At 36.3% G+C, this 16,415-nt stretch overlaps 1 protein-coding gene across 1 annotated transcript in view; it reads left to right on the plus strand.

The window, feature by feature from the left end:
• VIRMA (vir like m6A methyltransferase associated) overlaps positions 1-16,415 on the plus strand; it is a 34,434-nt gene that overhangs the window by 1,069 nt on the left and 16,950 nt on the right. The window contains exons 2-14 of the mRNA XM_068933038.1: positions 1,641-1,756; positions 1,989-2,075; positions 2,498-2,546; positions 3,180-3,348; positions 4,234-4,356; positions 4,887-5,171; positions 5,884-7,036; positions 8,178-8,669; positions 9,412-9,566; positions 11,002-11,084; positions 14,114-14,207; positions 14,332-14,876; positions 15,489-15,724. Coding sequence (XP_068789139.1) covers positions 1,641-1,756; positions 1,989-2,075; positions 2,498-2,546; positions 3,180-3,348; positions 4,234-4,356; positions 4,887-5,171; positions 5,884-7,036; positions 8,178-8,669; positions 9,412-9,566; positions 11,002-11,084; positions 14,114-14,207; positions 14,332-14,876; positions 15,489-15,724 — 3,587 coding nt within the window. The remainder of the gene's footprint in view (positions 1-1,640; positions 1,757-1,988; positions 2,076-2,497; positions 2,547-3,179; positions 3,349-4,233; positions 4,357-4,886; positions 5,172-5,883; positions 7,037-8,177; positions 8,670-9,411; positions 9,567-11,001; positions 11,085-14,113; positions 14,208-14,331; positions 14,877-15,488; positions 15,725-16,415) is intronic.

Here is a 16,415-nt window from a genome sequence, read left to right on the forward strand (position 1 = left end):
CTGCCTTGTGCATTATAATAACTCTCCAGCTAAACAGGTTATGAAGCTTGCATTGGAACTGGCATTTGTTGAAAAGTGCTGCGTAGTTTCCTAATAAAATCATTTATTTAGTATAGCTATGCATTTTAACATGTGTTTTGCTGCCCCGTGTAATTATTTTTTAATATGTTTTGGAGGAAAGATGAATAGGGTTCAGTTGTGATAAGGTTGCTGATAGCAGTCTTGGTAGTGTCCCACATCATTTACCCAGGAATGCATCTTCCTTTGGCAGTGCTGCTGGGGGTGCAGCTGCCTTAGCAGTATGTGTTTCCCCAGAAATTTCTTTCTCATACTTTTAAAAGCAAAGCAAACAGCTCCCACAGCTTTCTCTCCTCATTGATTACAGTCGCCCTGTCCCTTTGAATAGCATGTTGTCCTTTTGTTCTGTCATACTGATCATAATATGTCAGTCCCTAGGGCAAGATACTGTATTTGCATGCTAAAAGATGCATTCATAGAATTCTTCATAAAAGATAGTAATATGGGCCCAGAAACACACAGCTAAATAGTCTTTTTAAAACTTTACTTTTGACTGTTTCCTCATTTATTAGCTTTCTGAAAATCTTAATGCTTCCTTGCCTTATTCTGGTAATTTTATGGGTTTTTTTGCTTTCTAAGATATTTTTCTATGAAAGATACATAATTCTTGACTGCAGATCAGATTTTCTCATTTCAATTTTTTAATTATGTTGGTAGACACTATTGTTTTTTTTTTCGGCTGGCGCATTCTTTGCTAATACAATATTGGAAACGTTCAATGAGAGATGTGCTTTTGAGCTTCTATTTAAGAAATGGTCTTCATATGGTTAACGTTGGACGTATATTTAATATATTTTTCCTATGTTATGAACATATAGGCAGAAGTGATCTATAAACTTAAGAATACCTAACATAATGAACTTAGTGAGAAGAGACTGTCAGCATTAGCTGCTTGGTGGCTGCTACCTGGGAAGTCACTGTGACTTTCTAATTACTTCCTAGTTTGCTCAAATATACCTTTTAGGAGGGCAAAAGCGTAAGTTGTCCTTATATTTGCTATTTCTATGTTTGAAATGGAAATGTTATTTCCAAAAGGTATTCAAGTGTTGTTTGCAAAATCAGAGAAATAAACATTGTACATCATTTTGTACAAGTCTAACAAAACAGCAGTTATAGTATTATTAATATTGCTAACATTATGTTTGTAATGTAACATTTCCAAATCTTTAAAATTAGATTATGGTTTGTTAAAAGGGAAACTTATCCTCAAAGTCTTTTTCTTAATAATTTGCGTTCCAGTTTTTATCTTTACCCACATATCTTTCTACTAAAAAAAATGTGTTGCTATTTAAAACATTCTTGCCAGTAAAGGGAACTGATCATGTAAATGAAGCAATAACTCTTCTTGTGAAATTGGTATTAAATACATAAGAAGTGTCAGAAGTTTATTTTAAACAATTCTTTCCTGTTTAGCAGTTATACAAGTTATACTCTTCACAGAAATGAATTTTATAAATATCAGGATTCCACCTTAATTTGATTCTCTTTTAAAAGAATATATGAGTAAATTACTGTATTTCCATTTTACATTTCTTGAACTTTCTTTGTTCTTTGTTTTGTAGCAAAGTACCAATATAGATGTAGTTCGTTTTCCATGTGTGGTTTATATAAATGAAGTACGTGTCATTCCTCCGGGAGTAAGAGCTCACACCAGTTTGCCTGACAATAGAGCTTATGGGTAAGTGAAAGATCAGAGGTGTCTGACTCAGGTACACTTTCCTATTATTTTGTCTGCAACTTGTGTATCTCGATAAAACTTCATGTAACATTCACGTATGTGTTGAACTTGTAATCGTGTTTGGGAATTACTCAAACAGTAAAAGTAAAAGGTTTTTTTTTTTTCTTGTTTCTCCTACGTTTTCTGACAAGGAGCTCAGTTGGTTTAACTTTTACCTTTGTTTTGCTTCCAGAGAGACATCCCCACATACGTTTCAATTGGACTTGTTTTTCAACAACGTCAGCAAGCCAAGCGCCCCTGTTTTTGATAGGCTGGGGAGGTACGTAGTTCCCAGATTACTTCATGATTTCATTATCTACCTTTTATTTTTCTTCCTGAGAATTTTTGAGTGCAGAAGATGCACAACAGAAAATGTTTATCTCCCATGCCTCTCTTGTTTGGTCTGCCTTTCCTAGTATGCATTCTTCTTGCCCTTTTCATCCAATCTGTGTGGGAGAAACAGACGTTCATGCTTAAAAGATGAGAAGATTTTGTTATTTTTAAACTGATAGCACTCTTTCAGAGTCCGTGTATGTTAAGGAAAACTTATTTTACAAAAATAAATGTTTTTGCGCTCTTGATATTAAGCGTGTATTGTTCAGTGTTCTATTAATAGACTACGTGTTCAGTACTGCCATGCTTTGCCTCTGTAAACCTGCTCTGTATTTATGGAAAAATAACTTTATATATTTTACTCAACAGCCTTGAATATGATGAAAATACTTCAATTATTTTTAGACCTAATGCAAAGGTAATGCAATGTCATTTAAACCTCTTCTTTTTTACATGTCTGTCATTTGAGTGCAAGTATGGTTGTGCGTGGTGTGTTAGCACGGTGTAATGCATTTATTGCTTCAGACTGTTTAAGACCTTATTCTGAAAGCTGCTGGTAGTTCAGATACTTATTACTTTAGAGTCTGTATTATAGATGCTAGGTAAATTGCATGAATCATGGAAGATTTGATTGCTTGACAATTCTTGTCGAGATTACCAGCAGGAGTATCCATTACTTACCAGCAATGATAAATCAGAATGTTATGGCTGCAGGTCACAAGCACATCCTGTTCAGTTCTGTTTGGGTTTATTTCATTCCGATCAATGTTTGTGACCCATGCTTTTTTATTTTCCCTCTTTTTAATAAATTGGCTGTAGTACATTAAGCAGTATATTGCAAGGAATTGAATGCTTTTAAAGGAGGATTAGTCATTTTTTGATTGGTATATTTAAAGTTTTCTCAGTTTTCAAAATGTAAGGAAAAGAGATACTATAATCTTCCATTCTCCTTTCTTGCTTTTATGCAGATACTGATATGGTGATTTTAAAACAAAATAACTTTTCTGAAATTCTCTTGTTGTTTTTAACTGCTTTTTCTTTTTAAAAACAGGTTAACACAGATGGATTGGTTCTGAGAGGCTGGTACAACTGTCTGACTTTGGCAATATATGGCTCTGTAGATAGGGTAATAAGTCATGACAGAGAATCGCCTCCTCCACCCCCACCTCCACCACCTCCTCCCCAGCAACAGCCTGGTTTGAAAAGAAACCCAAAACATGGTAAGCCTGTTAGCACTAGCTGGAAGAAAACAGAGATTTTTTTTTAAAACAAAACGACGTTATTGCATCTGAAAAAAGCAGTTCTTTCACATTTGAGATTTCAGTGGGCTTATTTTTCTAACTTTATATCTTTGTCCTTTGTTTTTCTGTTTTTTTTAGGTTTATGTTGAATGGTTTTAAGTAGGTTTTTGTTTAGTGCTTTTTTTGAAATGGATTAATTGATCTCTCCCAGCAGTGGTCCAAATTAAATATTTTAATTTGTGTGAGCTAATTAAAATTTAGATGAAAAATCTCTTTTCAAAAAATTCATAACGAGAAAATTTCAGTCATTAACTTTCCTTTTGTGACTTGTAGGAAGCAGTATATTAAAGAAAAACGTTTGCCTGTGTTGATATTAGAATGACCATAAATGAATCCATGAGCAAGTTTCTTTTGCTGCTTTAATTTTGTTTTTAGATTTAAAATTAGAGCTGTCTTGTTCAAGGTAGAGCTGTCATCCTGCAAAAAGATGAATGTTCTGTACTGTAAAAAAATCACTTGTAGATCAAATTTCAATCCCCCTCTTTTTTTTTTTTTTAAAGTAACTTCAGTTATTACTGATAGAGTTACAATATTGCCAGATGCTATTCAAACTAAAAATTGCAGTTATCCACTTTAACTGTAACCCAGTGTTATATTAACAAACGTCTGTAGTGTTAATAACCTTGCTTATTCTTGTTTACAACAGAAGTGATTTCAGAAAACTGCTTGAAATGCTATTTTACTGAAATACAGCTGAGAAATGAAAGTATTTCCTAATGAAATGTAGCACTAAAATGCTAAAATGTGCCATTTCTTTTCCCGTGATTCCATTAAATGCAATTTTTATTTCCACAATGAATATAGTGGATGGGGAGAAAGAAGACCAGTTCAATGGCAGCCCTCCAAGACCACAACCTAGGGGACCAAGGACACCGCCAGGCCCTCCTCCTCCTGATGATGATGATGATGAACCTATGCCAGTGTCAGGTAGAATGACAGCAGACTGTTTTATCTGCTGCACATCGTGGCTTAGTGGAGGTAGAATTCTGTGTCCCTGCCTTGTGGTAGGTTTCCTGTCTGCTTTTACTGCTGCTGGACAGATTCAGTTTTAGGAAAGAGATTTGTAAGAAAATCGGTTGGATATGTTAATTTGTATCCATTCAAAAGTTAGTATATTTGAGAATATCAGCTATTGACCAATACACTGTTCGATCATGCTGCTGATATTTTATACAACGTTTCTGTTAACTGTGGTATTCATTGTCCTCCTGCATCCCTCTGTTTGCTACTGAGTTTTCAAGGCTCCATATGGGTATGGAGTACTAAGAACTCTTTACATAATTCTTATAGTCTTACTGAACTAAGTAACTGTTGTTGGTGTTCAGTCAAATCATCTGAAAATTTCCTCAAGGTGTTCTTTTTATATCTCCACTGCATAATGCAGTATCATAAAACCTGTTTTTGAGTATTAGATTTCAGAGAATTACTCTTACTTCTTTGTATTTTTCCTTTTTTAGTGGTTGGGGAAAAGGAAGATGATGTTGACCACAGGGAGGATTACTTTGAGCCCATTTCTCCTGATCGAACATCCATACATCAAGAAAGTCAATACTCTGATGAGGGAGAAGTAGAAGAAGATCAACCAGAAGAAGGAGAGGATGAAGAAGAGGATGTAGATGTTGAGGAGGACGAGGAGGAGGATGATGATGATGGGCATACAGTAGAGAGTATTCCTGAGGAGGAAGAGGAAGAGGAGGAAGAAGATGAAGAAGAAGAGGGTGAAGAGGAAGAAGAAGGTGAAGGTAAGTAATCTTGTAAAAATAAAAAAAAGTCAGTTTATAAAATTTTGATGGCTGTATTGTTATGATGACTAGGAGTGAAGAGAACTAGGTCTCATTTTGCCTTGGTCACTGCACCATTGCATGCCGTCTTTATGATTCTGACATCTCTGAAAGAGAACAGTATTTTGCTGTGGTGTATTTACTGCTTTATAGTAATCTCCCTGTTACTTTCTTTAAAAAGAGAAAAACAGATGCAACTTTATAGGTGAGAATGAACCTTGTTATTTGGTTTGTTGAGAAAAAGTGGAAAGCTATGGAACAGACGATTCCGTAATTAAAAATTAAGTAAAATTGTTTGACTTGCCAAGAATGTTTATTATTTGCCTTTAATCTTTATGTAAGAATGTTAGTAGTAATCTTCTTGAATTATCTAAAGTTCCCACCCACGCCTATGCAACTACAAGTTTTATGATAGATACATCCTAGAAAGAAAAAGACAATGTTTTTGTTATGATGTTAAATGGACTTTTGATTTTATAAATGCCTTTAAATGTCTCAGTTGTTATATAAAACATCTGTTAACAGGGGATTTCACTTACAGCTGGAGAGAGAAAGCTTTCTGTACATTTATGTATGATTATTTTCTAAACGTTTTAAATTTAGTTTCAGCAGTTTCTCAGCATTTATGAACAGGGATTGATTTTATTTCATAAAGGAATCTTTTTCTTCTTAGGAGATGATGGGTATGAGCAAATCTCGAGTGATGAAGATGGAATTGCTGATCTGGAACGTGAAACATTTAAATATCCAAGCTTTGATATTGAGTATACTCCTGAGGATCTGGCATCTGTGCCTCCTGTGACATATGAGCCTTTTGAAAGGGAACTTGGACCTCTTTTGTATTTTAGCTGCCCTTACAAGACTGTATTTGAGAATGAAGTTGGTAAAATAAAGGACCAAGACCCAGAAAAAGAAAATTCAGGGGCAGTGGAAGCCTCAGTTAAGTTAACTGAACTGTTGGAATTATATCAAGAGGAAAGAGGTGCAAAGTGGGTCACTGCATTAGAAGAAGTTCCGAGTTTAATAGTAAAAGGATTAAGCTACCTGCAAGTGAAAGACACAAAGCAAGACTATATTACCCAGCTAGTAGATTGGACTCTGCAAGCGTTAAGCCTTCAGGTAGCTCTCAAACAGCCCATTGCTTTGAATGTTCGACAGCTGAAGGCTGGGACAAAACTGGTGTCGTCATTAGCAGAATGTGGGATGCGAGGAATAATGGCACTCTTGCAGGCAGGAGTTATTAATGTGTTATTTGAACTGTTGTTTGCAGATCACGTATCATCCTCCCTGAAACTTAATGCTTTTAAAGCTTTAGATAGTGTTATTAGTATGACTGAGGGAATGGAAATGTTTCTAAGAGGTGGCATAGGTGTACATGAAAAAAGTGGTTATCAGAAACTCCTGGAACTGATACTATTAGATCAGACTGTGAGAGTGGTTACTGCTGGTTCTGCAATTCTCCAGAAATGTCACTTCTATGAGATTCTGTCAGATATTAAAAAGGTGGTTGATCAGTTAGCAGAGAACACTCCTTCTCTTCCTAATCACACTGAGCCAGAGCAGGACCAAGACTTGACAGGACTTGACAGAACCAACCAAGAATACGAAAATGACGTGGAAGCTCCTATGGATATGGATCATCTTTTGGAATCTTCTAATATAAGTGAAGGAGAGGTGGAAAAGCTTGTTAGCCTTCTTGAAGAAATCTTCCATTTGATGGAAACTGCTCCTCATACAATGATTCAGCCACCTGTGAAATCCTTCCCAACCATGGCACGCATTACAGGCCCTCCAGAAAGGGATGATCCTTACCCTGTCCTCTTTAGGTATGACAGTTGCAAGTTCACTTTCTGGTGTGTTTTTCTCCCAGTTTGCTGTAGATAATTGTTAGGGATGACCTTGTTGACTAATGCTTTTCCAGATTTTTCAGTTTGTACTTTACTGAAGAATCTGGATTTTTCTCATAACTGCTGAACTCTCTCGGACTTTTAACATTAACTGTTAACTTCATTGGCTTTCAATTGGGTCAAAGGTGCCTATGATAGAAAGTTAACATCTTGCTATTACTGGTACTGTGCTAGCACTTCAGGCACGTTGATAGATCCTGAACAGCTGTGCTAGGTCCTATACAAGTGCATAGTTGGAGATTGTTACGGATCTGGAGTTTTATCACTTTGTGGTCTTGGGAAATGTCTGTGCGTATGGATAAAACCAAACTGGAACACCTCTGTCTGTCTGCTGAGCTGGCTGGATATATAATCCACCCCTTATTGGAAGTAATGTGGTTGTGTCAACATTGCTCTTTCAGAGCATGTGTAGAGGAGCAGAGGCCTGTCTGCATTCAGCCATGTAAAAATTACCATTGGTTAATTCTGTTGGCACATTTCACAGAATCACAGAATAGCTGAGGTTGGAAGGGACCTCTGGAGATCAGCTAGTCCAAACCTTCTGCTCAAGCAAGGTCACCTAGAGCACCTAGAAGTTACCGTTCAGAGAGTATTTCTCTTAATGCTGACAGGTTTATTTGATAGTAGCCATGTAGGTCAGAGCTGAATATAAGTATCTAAAAGTTAATAGCCTTCAGAGTACCCCTTTCTTATGCTTTAATGTTTGTTTTCTTAGTACATTAAAAAACTGCAAACCTGGTGTTAATGATCATTTGAATACAATGAATTTAATAAAAGACAAAGGGTTTTTATATAAGTCATTAAGGTGGCTCAGTGTTTTGTTTTTTGTAATCAGTACTTAATTTGTCAGGGGCTTATTAGCTCTTGTAGCTATTATAGCAATTATGTTTTTATGAGTAGAATCACAAAAACTACTACTTCATAACTGGTTGTTACTTCTCACAGTCATTAGAAGAATAGATGCTGAAGCTAGGAAGCATATAATTTTTATATTCTGTTACTGTACAGTGTTGAGAGATGATGGTAATATTACTGATTGTTTTCCTGTATGTTTTTGCAGATATCTTCATAGTCACCATTTCTTGGAATGCATTACTTTGCTACTGTCTATTCCAGTGACAAGCGCTCATCCAGGTGTGCTTCAAGCTATACGAGATGTATTGCGTTTCCTGGCACAGTCACAGAAGGGTCTTCTTTTCTTCCTTGCTGAATACGAAGCAACAAACTTGTTGATTAGAGCACTTTGTCAGTTGTCTGATCCAGATCAAGAGGAAGGTCTCCAGTCAGATGGTGCAAACGAGGATACTTTTGCCCTGTGGCTCCTGCATTCAACACAGACTTTACAGTGCATTTCTGAATTATTCTGCCACTTTCAGCGATGCACAGCCAGTGAAGAAACTGACCATTCAGATCTGTTGGGAACACTTCACAACCTTTACTTGATTACCTTTAACCCTGTAGGACGATCTGCTGTGGCTCATGTATTCAGTCTGGAGAAAAACCTCCAAAGTCTTATCACTTTAATGGAGTACTATTCCAAAGAAGCCTTAGGGTAATTTATATATTTATTTACATTCTTTAGGCTTTTACATTTAAAAAGTATTTACCCTTAAAAATAGTTCAGTAAATCTAAAAAAAAAAAAAAAACTTTCATTCTTTTAGACCATGATCTTGTTACAGAAACTTTTAAGTAAAACAGCATAATAGAAAATCAGGCCTGTCATTTGTGATCAAGTACCTAATGCCCAGAAATTATGTAGGTCATATGATATATGTTAGACCTTTTGCTGATAAGAAAATGTTGATAAGCAGACAGTTTTCATTCAAGCATAACGTTTGACTGTGAAACAAGGCTGGGGGAAACTGGGCTTTGCAGACTTGTCTGGAGTAGAGTGGGAATCTATCAGTTCCTGAAGTTTTTATAAATGTTAAAAACACAACCATTATTTTCTCTGGACAGGCAGTGCTACTAGTTAGGTTGCAGTGCTTTTAAAGCAAGATTTGAAAAACAGAACAAGTTACGGAAAAAGATTTGCTTGCTACTTGATTCTAGTGAGCGTCACAGTTCTTTCTGAATGCTGAAGGAAATGTAAATCAAAGAGCTTTCATTTTTCAAAAAGAGTATAGGAGAAACTCGTGGGTTTTTTTTTTTTTTTTGATGATAATTATATGGTGCAAGCCTTGGTAAAGGCAAGGGTTCTGTAGGTACGTTACTAGGGGTCAGAGAATGGGTAATCTAACAAATACCAGTTGCGTTAGCTGAGACTTAAAGAAAATCCTTATCCTTGTTTCAGGGACTCAAAGTCCAAGAAGTCAGTTGCTTATAATTATGCCTGCATCCTTGTTTTGCTGGTGGTTCAATCTTCCAGTGATGTCCAGATGCTGGAACAGCACTCAGTGCCTTTGCTGAAGCTTTGTAAGGCAGATGAAAATAACACCAAATTGCAAGGTACAGTATGTGTCATTATCAACTGAATTGTTTGAATGTATAGAAGAAACCTTTTATATGTGGGTAATTGGTACTTCACAATCATCTGGTTTGGATAGTGTATATAATGAAATTCCTTTTCCAGCTGCATCTATTTAGTTGAGTCACTGAGATGATGTGTAATTCTTTTCTGTTAATGAGAGTTCAATGGGAAATTCTTCCTAGTTAAAATATTTTTCAAGTAATATTAACAACTGTGAATTTTGTGTAATTACAGGAAGTTTGCAATTATTTCTATGTTGAAAATAACTTAGAGCAGCAAGTTTTAGTAAAAATGGACTGGTCAGTGAGCTGACTCTTACTCTGGTTATTTCCCTTGGCAATGTAGGCTGTGTATATACTAAGAGGAGGAATGTTCCTGGGACTGTTTTGTGGCAGCTAGGATCAACTGGCATGGTCTAGGTCCCTATTACTAAAACCCTTTGGCCTCCAGATTATCTCTTGGGGACGTTCCTTGGCTTGTGCTGATTCACAGATCAGGCCTGAGTTACTAGGAACAGAGCTGGCCAAACAAAACGTTGCTGGAGAGCATTCTTCCACCTGGACAGTGAAGCTGTGGTGTGCAGGGATGTTCTCTCTGCTGCTTAACTGGCTGGCACAGATGTACCATTAACTTCTTCCAAACCTGAAATGCACTAGAAGAAATCAGAACTCTTCAAAAGTTCTAGTTTGATTTCCTCTTCTACTGGACTCCTATTTATTTTCTCTTCGCCTGGTAATGAGACGTTTCATGAGAAGAGGGGCGAGCTTATTAAACCATTAAGTCAAAGTGAAAATAGTTGTCAGTTCCCAGATGTTTTGACCTTTGAAGCCTGACGTTCTTCTGAGTGTGTGTGCGTTTGTTTGTTTTTTAGGAACAATGGGTTCTGAAAAGTTGCCCAAGAGGTTGGGACATTCAGATTATTTTGGACTGAAAGTATATCAGTATATAAGAATTTTCAGAGAGAAAAGGTCCTACTAGTAGGGATGGGCTCCGTTTGGGCACTTAATAGAAGATTTAGAATCAGTCTGTAGCAACGTGTTGTGCACATCAAGAGGAATGTGCTTTGGTCCTTGTCTTTTTCTTTGTTGATAGTGGGACCCTTAGTGTCCTTTATAAAATATATTTAATCACAGATAATGCAAACAACAAGCTGAAAATTATATGAGTGTTCAGCTTGATCAGAGCAGAATTTTGTCCATGAACAACAGATGGATTGACTGTTCTGAAGTCTTGTTGTTTTTGATGATGCTTTTCAGCTGGTTATGACTACAGTGCGTGCCTCAAATTTCATATTTGGGCACAGCACCTATTGTTTAATTTAAGTGCATTCATAATTCGAAAACTTTTATGTTAATAAATGCATTGATAAGATATTGGATTAAATGAAAGTAACTTTTTCTTCTTTTTCCCCAGAGCTTAGCAAGTGGCTTGAACCTTTGAAAAATCTTAGATTTGAAATTAACTGCATTCCAAATCTCATTGAATATATTAAACAGGTTAGTAAAATACTGATAGTGCTAACTTTTAGTGATGCCCTATGATCGTACACGTTTTTTTAGTTCAGTATTTCTCTTCATATGTGTTCTGACATGGTTGCTTAGAAATGTATATTATTATCCAAAATGTATGTTTTTATTAAAGCTTATTCTCTAGGCCAGTTCCTGCCCTCACTTATCTTAAAGGAACCGAGATAACTGAGAGTTTGCATGACGAGATAAGCTTTGCATCAATCAAGGTGTAGTTTGGAAAAATGAACAGATCCCTTCTTATATGCGTTTTTCTCTGTTGTTTCTGATTCTGAGTCTTTCAAACCAAACACTCAAGTAGCAAAACAAATTATAAAAACTTTGATTTAAATGATACAAATTTTTGGTTTATAATGCATTTTTGTTAGTTGGAGAACTTTAAATATTAGATCTGTTGCTATACAGTGAGCAAGAATGACTGTATTGCTGTAGTCAAATTAGAAAAGGTGTGTTCTAACGTATTGCAAAGACTGTAAGCAGGAGCTGACCTGAAAATCAGAAGGTTCAAGGAAAAAAAATCAAGAGTTTAGTTAGAAAAGCTGTCAGGTCATCCAGTAACGTGGTGGGGATGAAGAGACATTCTACAGTCGTGAAAATGTGTGTGTGTATGTGTATGTGTGTATATGTATATTTATAAAAATCTCTAAAATAATAGCATGTTCCAGTCCTCTTCAAAAATGTACTGCCTCTCAACTCTTTTTGAGTGGAACTCTTGTGGCTGTCTCAGAGACACTAAAACTGCTAGATTTTAAATGGATTTGGCTAAAATTACTGGACGTTTTGTGCCTGTTCTGAAATTGTCTCCTCTTCTGTCCATGTAAAGATCCAACCATTTTAATCATTTAGTTTGCCATAAAACCACAAAGCAAACCTTGACCCTTTTTTCTTTTTCTTCTGCCATATTTGTGACTGCTTTCCAAAAAGTGGAATAGTTAAACTTAAGTTTTGCAGAATTCCTAGAGTAACTAAATACAGAACTTGAGTTTCAAGTGTTATTCTAAAAGATACATATACCTTAAGTAGGCTTTTGGAAGAGGGATGTGGAAAATTTAAAATGTTATTCTTTTTAGTATTTTTCTTTTTTTTTTCCTTTAAGATATTGGACATGACAAGTGTGTTATTTCCTCAATGCTTAGTTTTGTTAATTTGACTTGAAGAATACATTTGCAGTCTCTCCCCATGAAAATATCTGGTAACTTGAAAATTGCACATACCTCAGCTTAGTTCAGCTTAGAATTGTTGCTCTATTCAGAAGGTAATTCATTCTAAACTGATTTTTTTCACCCATAAATCTTCAAATTGGCAGTAGAAGGGAGCAGCAGTTTATTCTAATCTCATGTGGGGTAAGCAAGTTACTCCAGTGGGTTTTTTTTATCTTCATAATAACATATCTGAATAAGCTCTATAGGGTCTCTATCACATTCTGAAATGCACAAAGGCTTACGAAATGAAGCTAAGATATATGATGCATGCAATGTTTTAAACCTGAAGGATTTTAAAGGACGTGCCTTAGTTATCTAAACAGGAGCAGGATTTCCGAAGCTGAATACAGAGGTCTCTTGGAAGACCAAGTGAAACCCAATATGGACTTTGGGTAGGTGTGTACCTTAGAGTTAAGCCAGTAAAACTTCATTAAATAGAGACAAGAAATTTAAGACTAATATATCTCAGGTGTGCAAGGAGCCAGAGGAATTGATCTTGAACTGAAGTTGCTTCTTAAAGCTGGGGTGGCCTTCTGAAAACTAGATTTTTAGCACACCCTGCCCTGGTTGTGAGCAACACTCAAAGAACTGCATTTAAAGTCTGATAAGGAGGGGAAAAAAAAAGATAAATCCTATTAAGAATAAGGTAGATCATGTTGTTTTGTTCGTGGCCTTGTTCCTAAACTCTGCCGCTACTCCCTTCTTCTGAATCTTTGCTCAAAGACTTGCTGTTGTAAGCCTTTCCTTTTTCACTTACTGGCTTGTATGTTGTTATAGGTATAGATAAAGTGAGGTGAAACTGATAGTACACTGCCTCTGTAAATGCAGCCAATCAGTATAAAGATGGATTTGCCTCTGGACTGTAGAGACACCTTTACCCTGGACCTGTGCAATGGGAACTTAGGGCCTGGGGATTCGTATTGTCACTCTGGAGAGTGGTCAGCATAGGTGCTTGAGTGGTCAGCTGCTGGTTCTTGGGAAATAATTCTGCAGGCAGAGACAGGCTCAATTTTCAGCTGTAATGAGAAGACAGCAGTTTTTCACCTGGGAGCTTTGGTTACTTCCCGAGGCCAAATAGAGAGTACTTGTTTTTTCAATAGACGAGCTGAAAGGGGCTCCCTGCTGGTATCTCCTGAAGCTATCTCCCAGAGGATAATTCTCCCCTTTCAGCAGACTCCACTGAAACACAATTTTAGTAGTAGCTGTTAGATTTTTTTCAAGCAAAAAAGGAAAACTATCTGAAACATACTTTTATTGGGAGTAAGGAATATAAGAAAATAGTCATATTAGAGATAGCTGAAAAATAAAGGCTGATTTTTTTTTTTTTGATTTTTGTTAGATGGCTAACTACCTTCTGAAAAAGAGTCTTGAAGACCTCCATTCCCTTCCATAGAGGCAGATATTAGTCAGTGGATAAATGGATGTAGATACCTTTTTTTAAAAATGAATAGCCCTTTGTCTATAACTAATTTTCAAGCTCTTTGTTCTGGTGGAGGTTTTGGTATACTGTTCCCCTAGTCTATTAAACTCATTGTATAGCTGCAGGTTATCAGAATGTGATGAGAATCAGTGCAGAGCAAACCTGCTTTTTTCAAAAAGTGGGAAATGAGTGGTACTAAGGTCCACGTTCTCCCTACATTATGTTAGATTTGTTCATCTGTGTAATTAGGTGTCTTGGTGATTGTGTAGCTGATGGCCAAGCTATATATTTATTCCAGTTCACAAAACTGAGCTAGTAATATATTTGTCATAAAGTTCTCTCTTGCAATACAAATTCATTTTTTGTTTTATTTTAAGAATATTGACAGTTTGATGACCGCAGATGGAGTTGGTCTTCCTACTGCACTTCGTGTTCTTTGCCATGTTGCATGTCCACCACCTCTGGTAGAAGGTATGACAGATGCATTTGTACCACTTAACACAGAAATCTCAGCTTTCTTAACTATGTCTGAAGCATAACTGTGATTGCCCAGGAGAAATTTGACGTACAGAAGCGTTATTTCTTTTCTGTACAGGTCAACAGAAAGATCTTAAATGGAATCTTGCAGTTATTCAGCTCTTTTCCTCTGAAGGAATGGATACCTTCATTCGGGTTCTACAGAAGCTGAACAGCATACTTATTCAGCCTTGGCGACTCCACGTCAACATGGGCACCACGCTTCATAGAGTTACTACTATTTCTATGGCCCGCTGTACACTTACTCTCCTTAAAACAATGCTCACAGAACTGCTGAGAGGTGGATCCTTTGAATTCAAAGACATGCGTGTTCCATCAGCGCTTGTCTCCTTACACATGCTCCTGTGTTCTATTCCTCTCTCAGGCCGCTTAGATAGCGATGAACAAAAAATTCAGAATGACATTGTTGATATCTTACTGACTTTTACGCAGGGTGTTAATGAAAAACTTACCATTTCAGAGGAAACTTTGGCGAATAATACTTGGTCTTTAATGCTAAAGGAAGTTCTTTCTTCAATTTTGAGAATTCCTGAAGGCTTTTTCTCTGGACTTATACTGCTTTCAGAATTATTACCTCTTCCACTGCCCATGCAGACAACTCAGGTATACTTCAGATGTATTTATTTAATGAAAACTTTTAATTATGCATAACCCTTTAGACCATTCTTGTGGAAAAAAACAGAGATATATGAAAGGATGAATTAAAGTTTCTGTAAAGCACTTGTGTTCAGAGAGGTTGGCTGGAGATGCATTTCTTCATCAGAAATAAAATTGTTCGTACCTGAAACATTTTTTTAAATTAATGGTGATATGTTGTTCTTTTGGCCCTTGTCAAGTTCTCTAGACATGCATTGTATTACTTAAACGATTGATTCTGAAGCCTTTGAATTTAACGCTGAATGCTGAACTCTTGATGTATTAAGACACTCTCTTCTTTTGTCGTGAATCTTGAATATGTTATCTTTAACAAATAAGTCTGCATAAAAGATGTGTAACTACAGGTGTTCCCAAAGGAATACCTAATTTGTTGGAATTATTTATTTAATTTGTTATTTTGCGATCAGATTCTGCCCTGTCATTCAGTGATACTGATGAAAATGGCATTGCATGTTTTTGATGAGTACAGTATTTTTTATCTACTTATGCCTTGTGGTAGAATTCAGCTTTTACAATAGAAAATGAAAGCAAAACCCGTCTATTCTTCTGTTTCTGCAGGTAATTGAACCACATGATATTTCAGTGGCACTCAACACCAGGAAGCTGTGGAGCATGCACCTTCACGTTCAAGCCAAGCTGCTACAAGAGATAGTTCGATCTTTCTCTGGTTCATCCTGCCAGCCTATTCAGCATATGTTGAGACGTATTTGTGTTCAGCTGTGTGACTTGGCTTCGCCTACTGCCCTTCTTATCATGAGGACTGTGTTGGATCTAATTGTAGAAGATCTACAAAGGTGTTTATGTTTTCTATTCCAAAGTTTTTTTTTTTTAACAGACTACTGTTAAGTTCACCTTTGTTCTGTGCAGTAGGTTTATCAGGAGAAAAATACTTAACTTCAGAAGTACTGTATATCCTTTGTGAACCTGAGTGAGTTCTCAGTTGAGTACTGTATGCTGTGTCCTAATAACGCTTAATGTTGCCAACGAACCAGGTCGTACTTTTTTTTTTTTTTTTTTTTTAAATATAGACAGTTTCACATTATACATTTATAGTAGGAAGGTGTTTTTCCAGTCCCTATACAACCTTGTCTATTTCTGTGGACTGTTTCTAAAGGATCTATTTGAAATAAATGAGAAAAGAAGGCGTATTGTCAGTAGGGTAAAACTTACTATACCGGGATTTGCATCTCAACTGGAAACCGTGTAGGTGTTTGTAAGCTGAAAGAAGTTGACTACCACCATTTCAGAGGATATTGAAACAAAGAGTACTGTTTATTTAAAAGTATATTTAGCCAACTATAATTAGATGCCATATAGCATGTAAAATGAATGGTAAATTAGTTAATTTATAATGCAACCAAAAGTCATCTAGTGGAATTTGAGCAGTTTTCCAAGAATACTAAAACCAGAAGTTCAAGTATGTAAACCTGGTGCTTTGTTTAAAATGCAGAATTGTATGGCTCTTGTAGTGGTTGCTTTCATAGC

Source organism: Struthio camelus, chromosome 2 (assembly GCF_040807025.1).
Source record: "Struthio camelus isolate bStrCam1 chromosome 2, bStrCam1.hap1, whole genome shotgun sequence".
In the NCBI taxonomy this organism is placed as follows: Eukaryota; Metazoa; Chordata; class Aves; order Struthioniformes; family Struthionidae; genus Struthio; species Struthio camelus.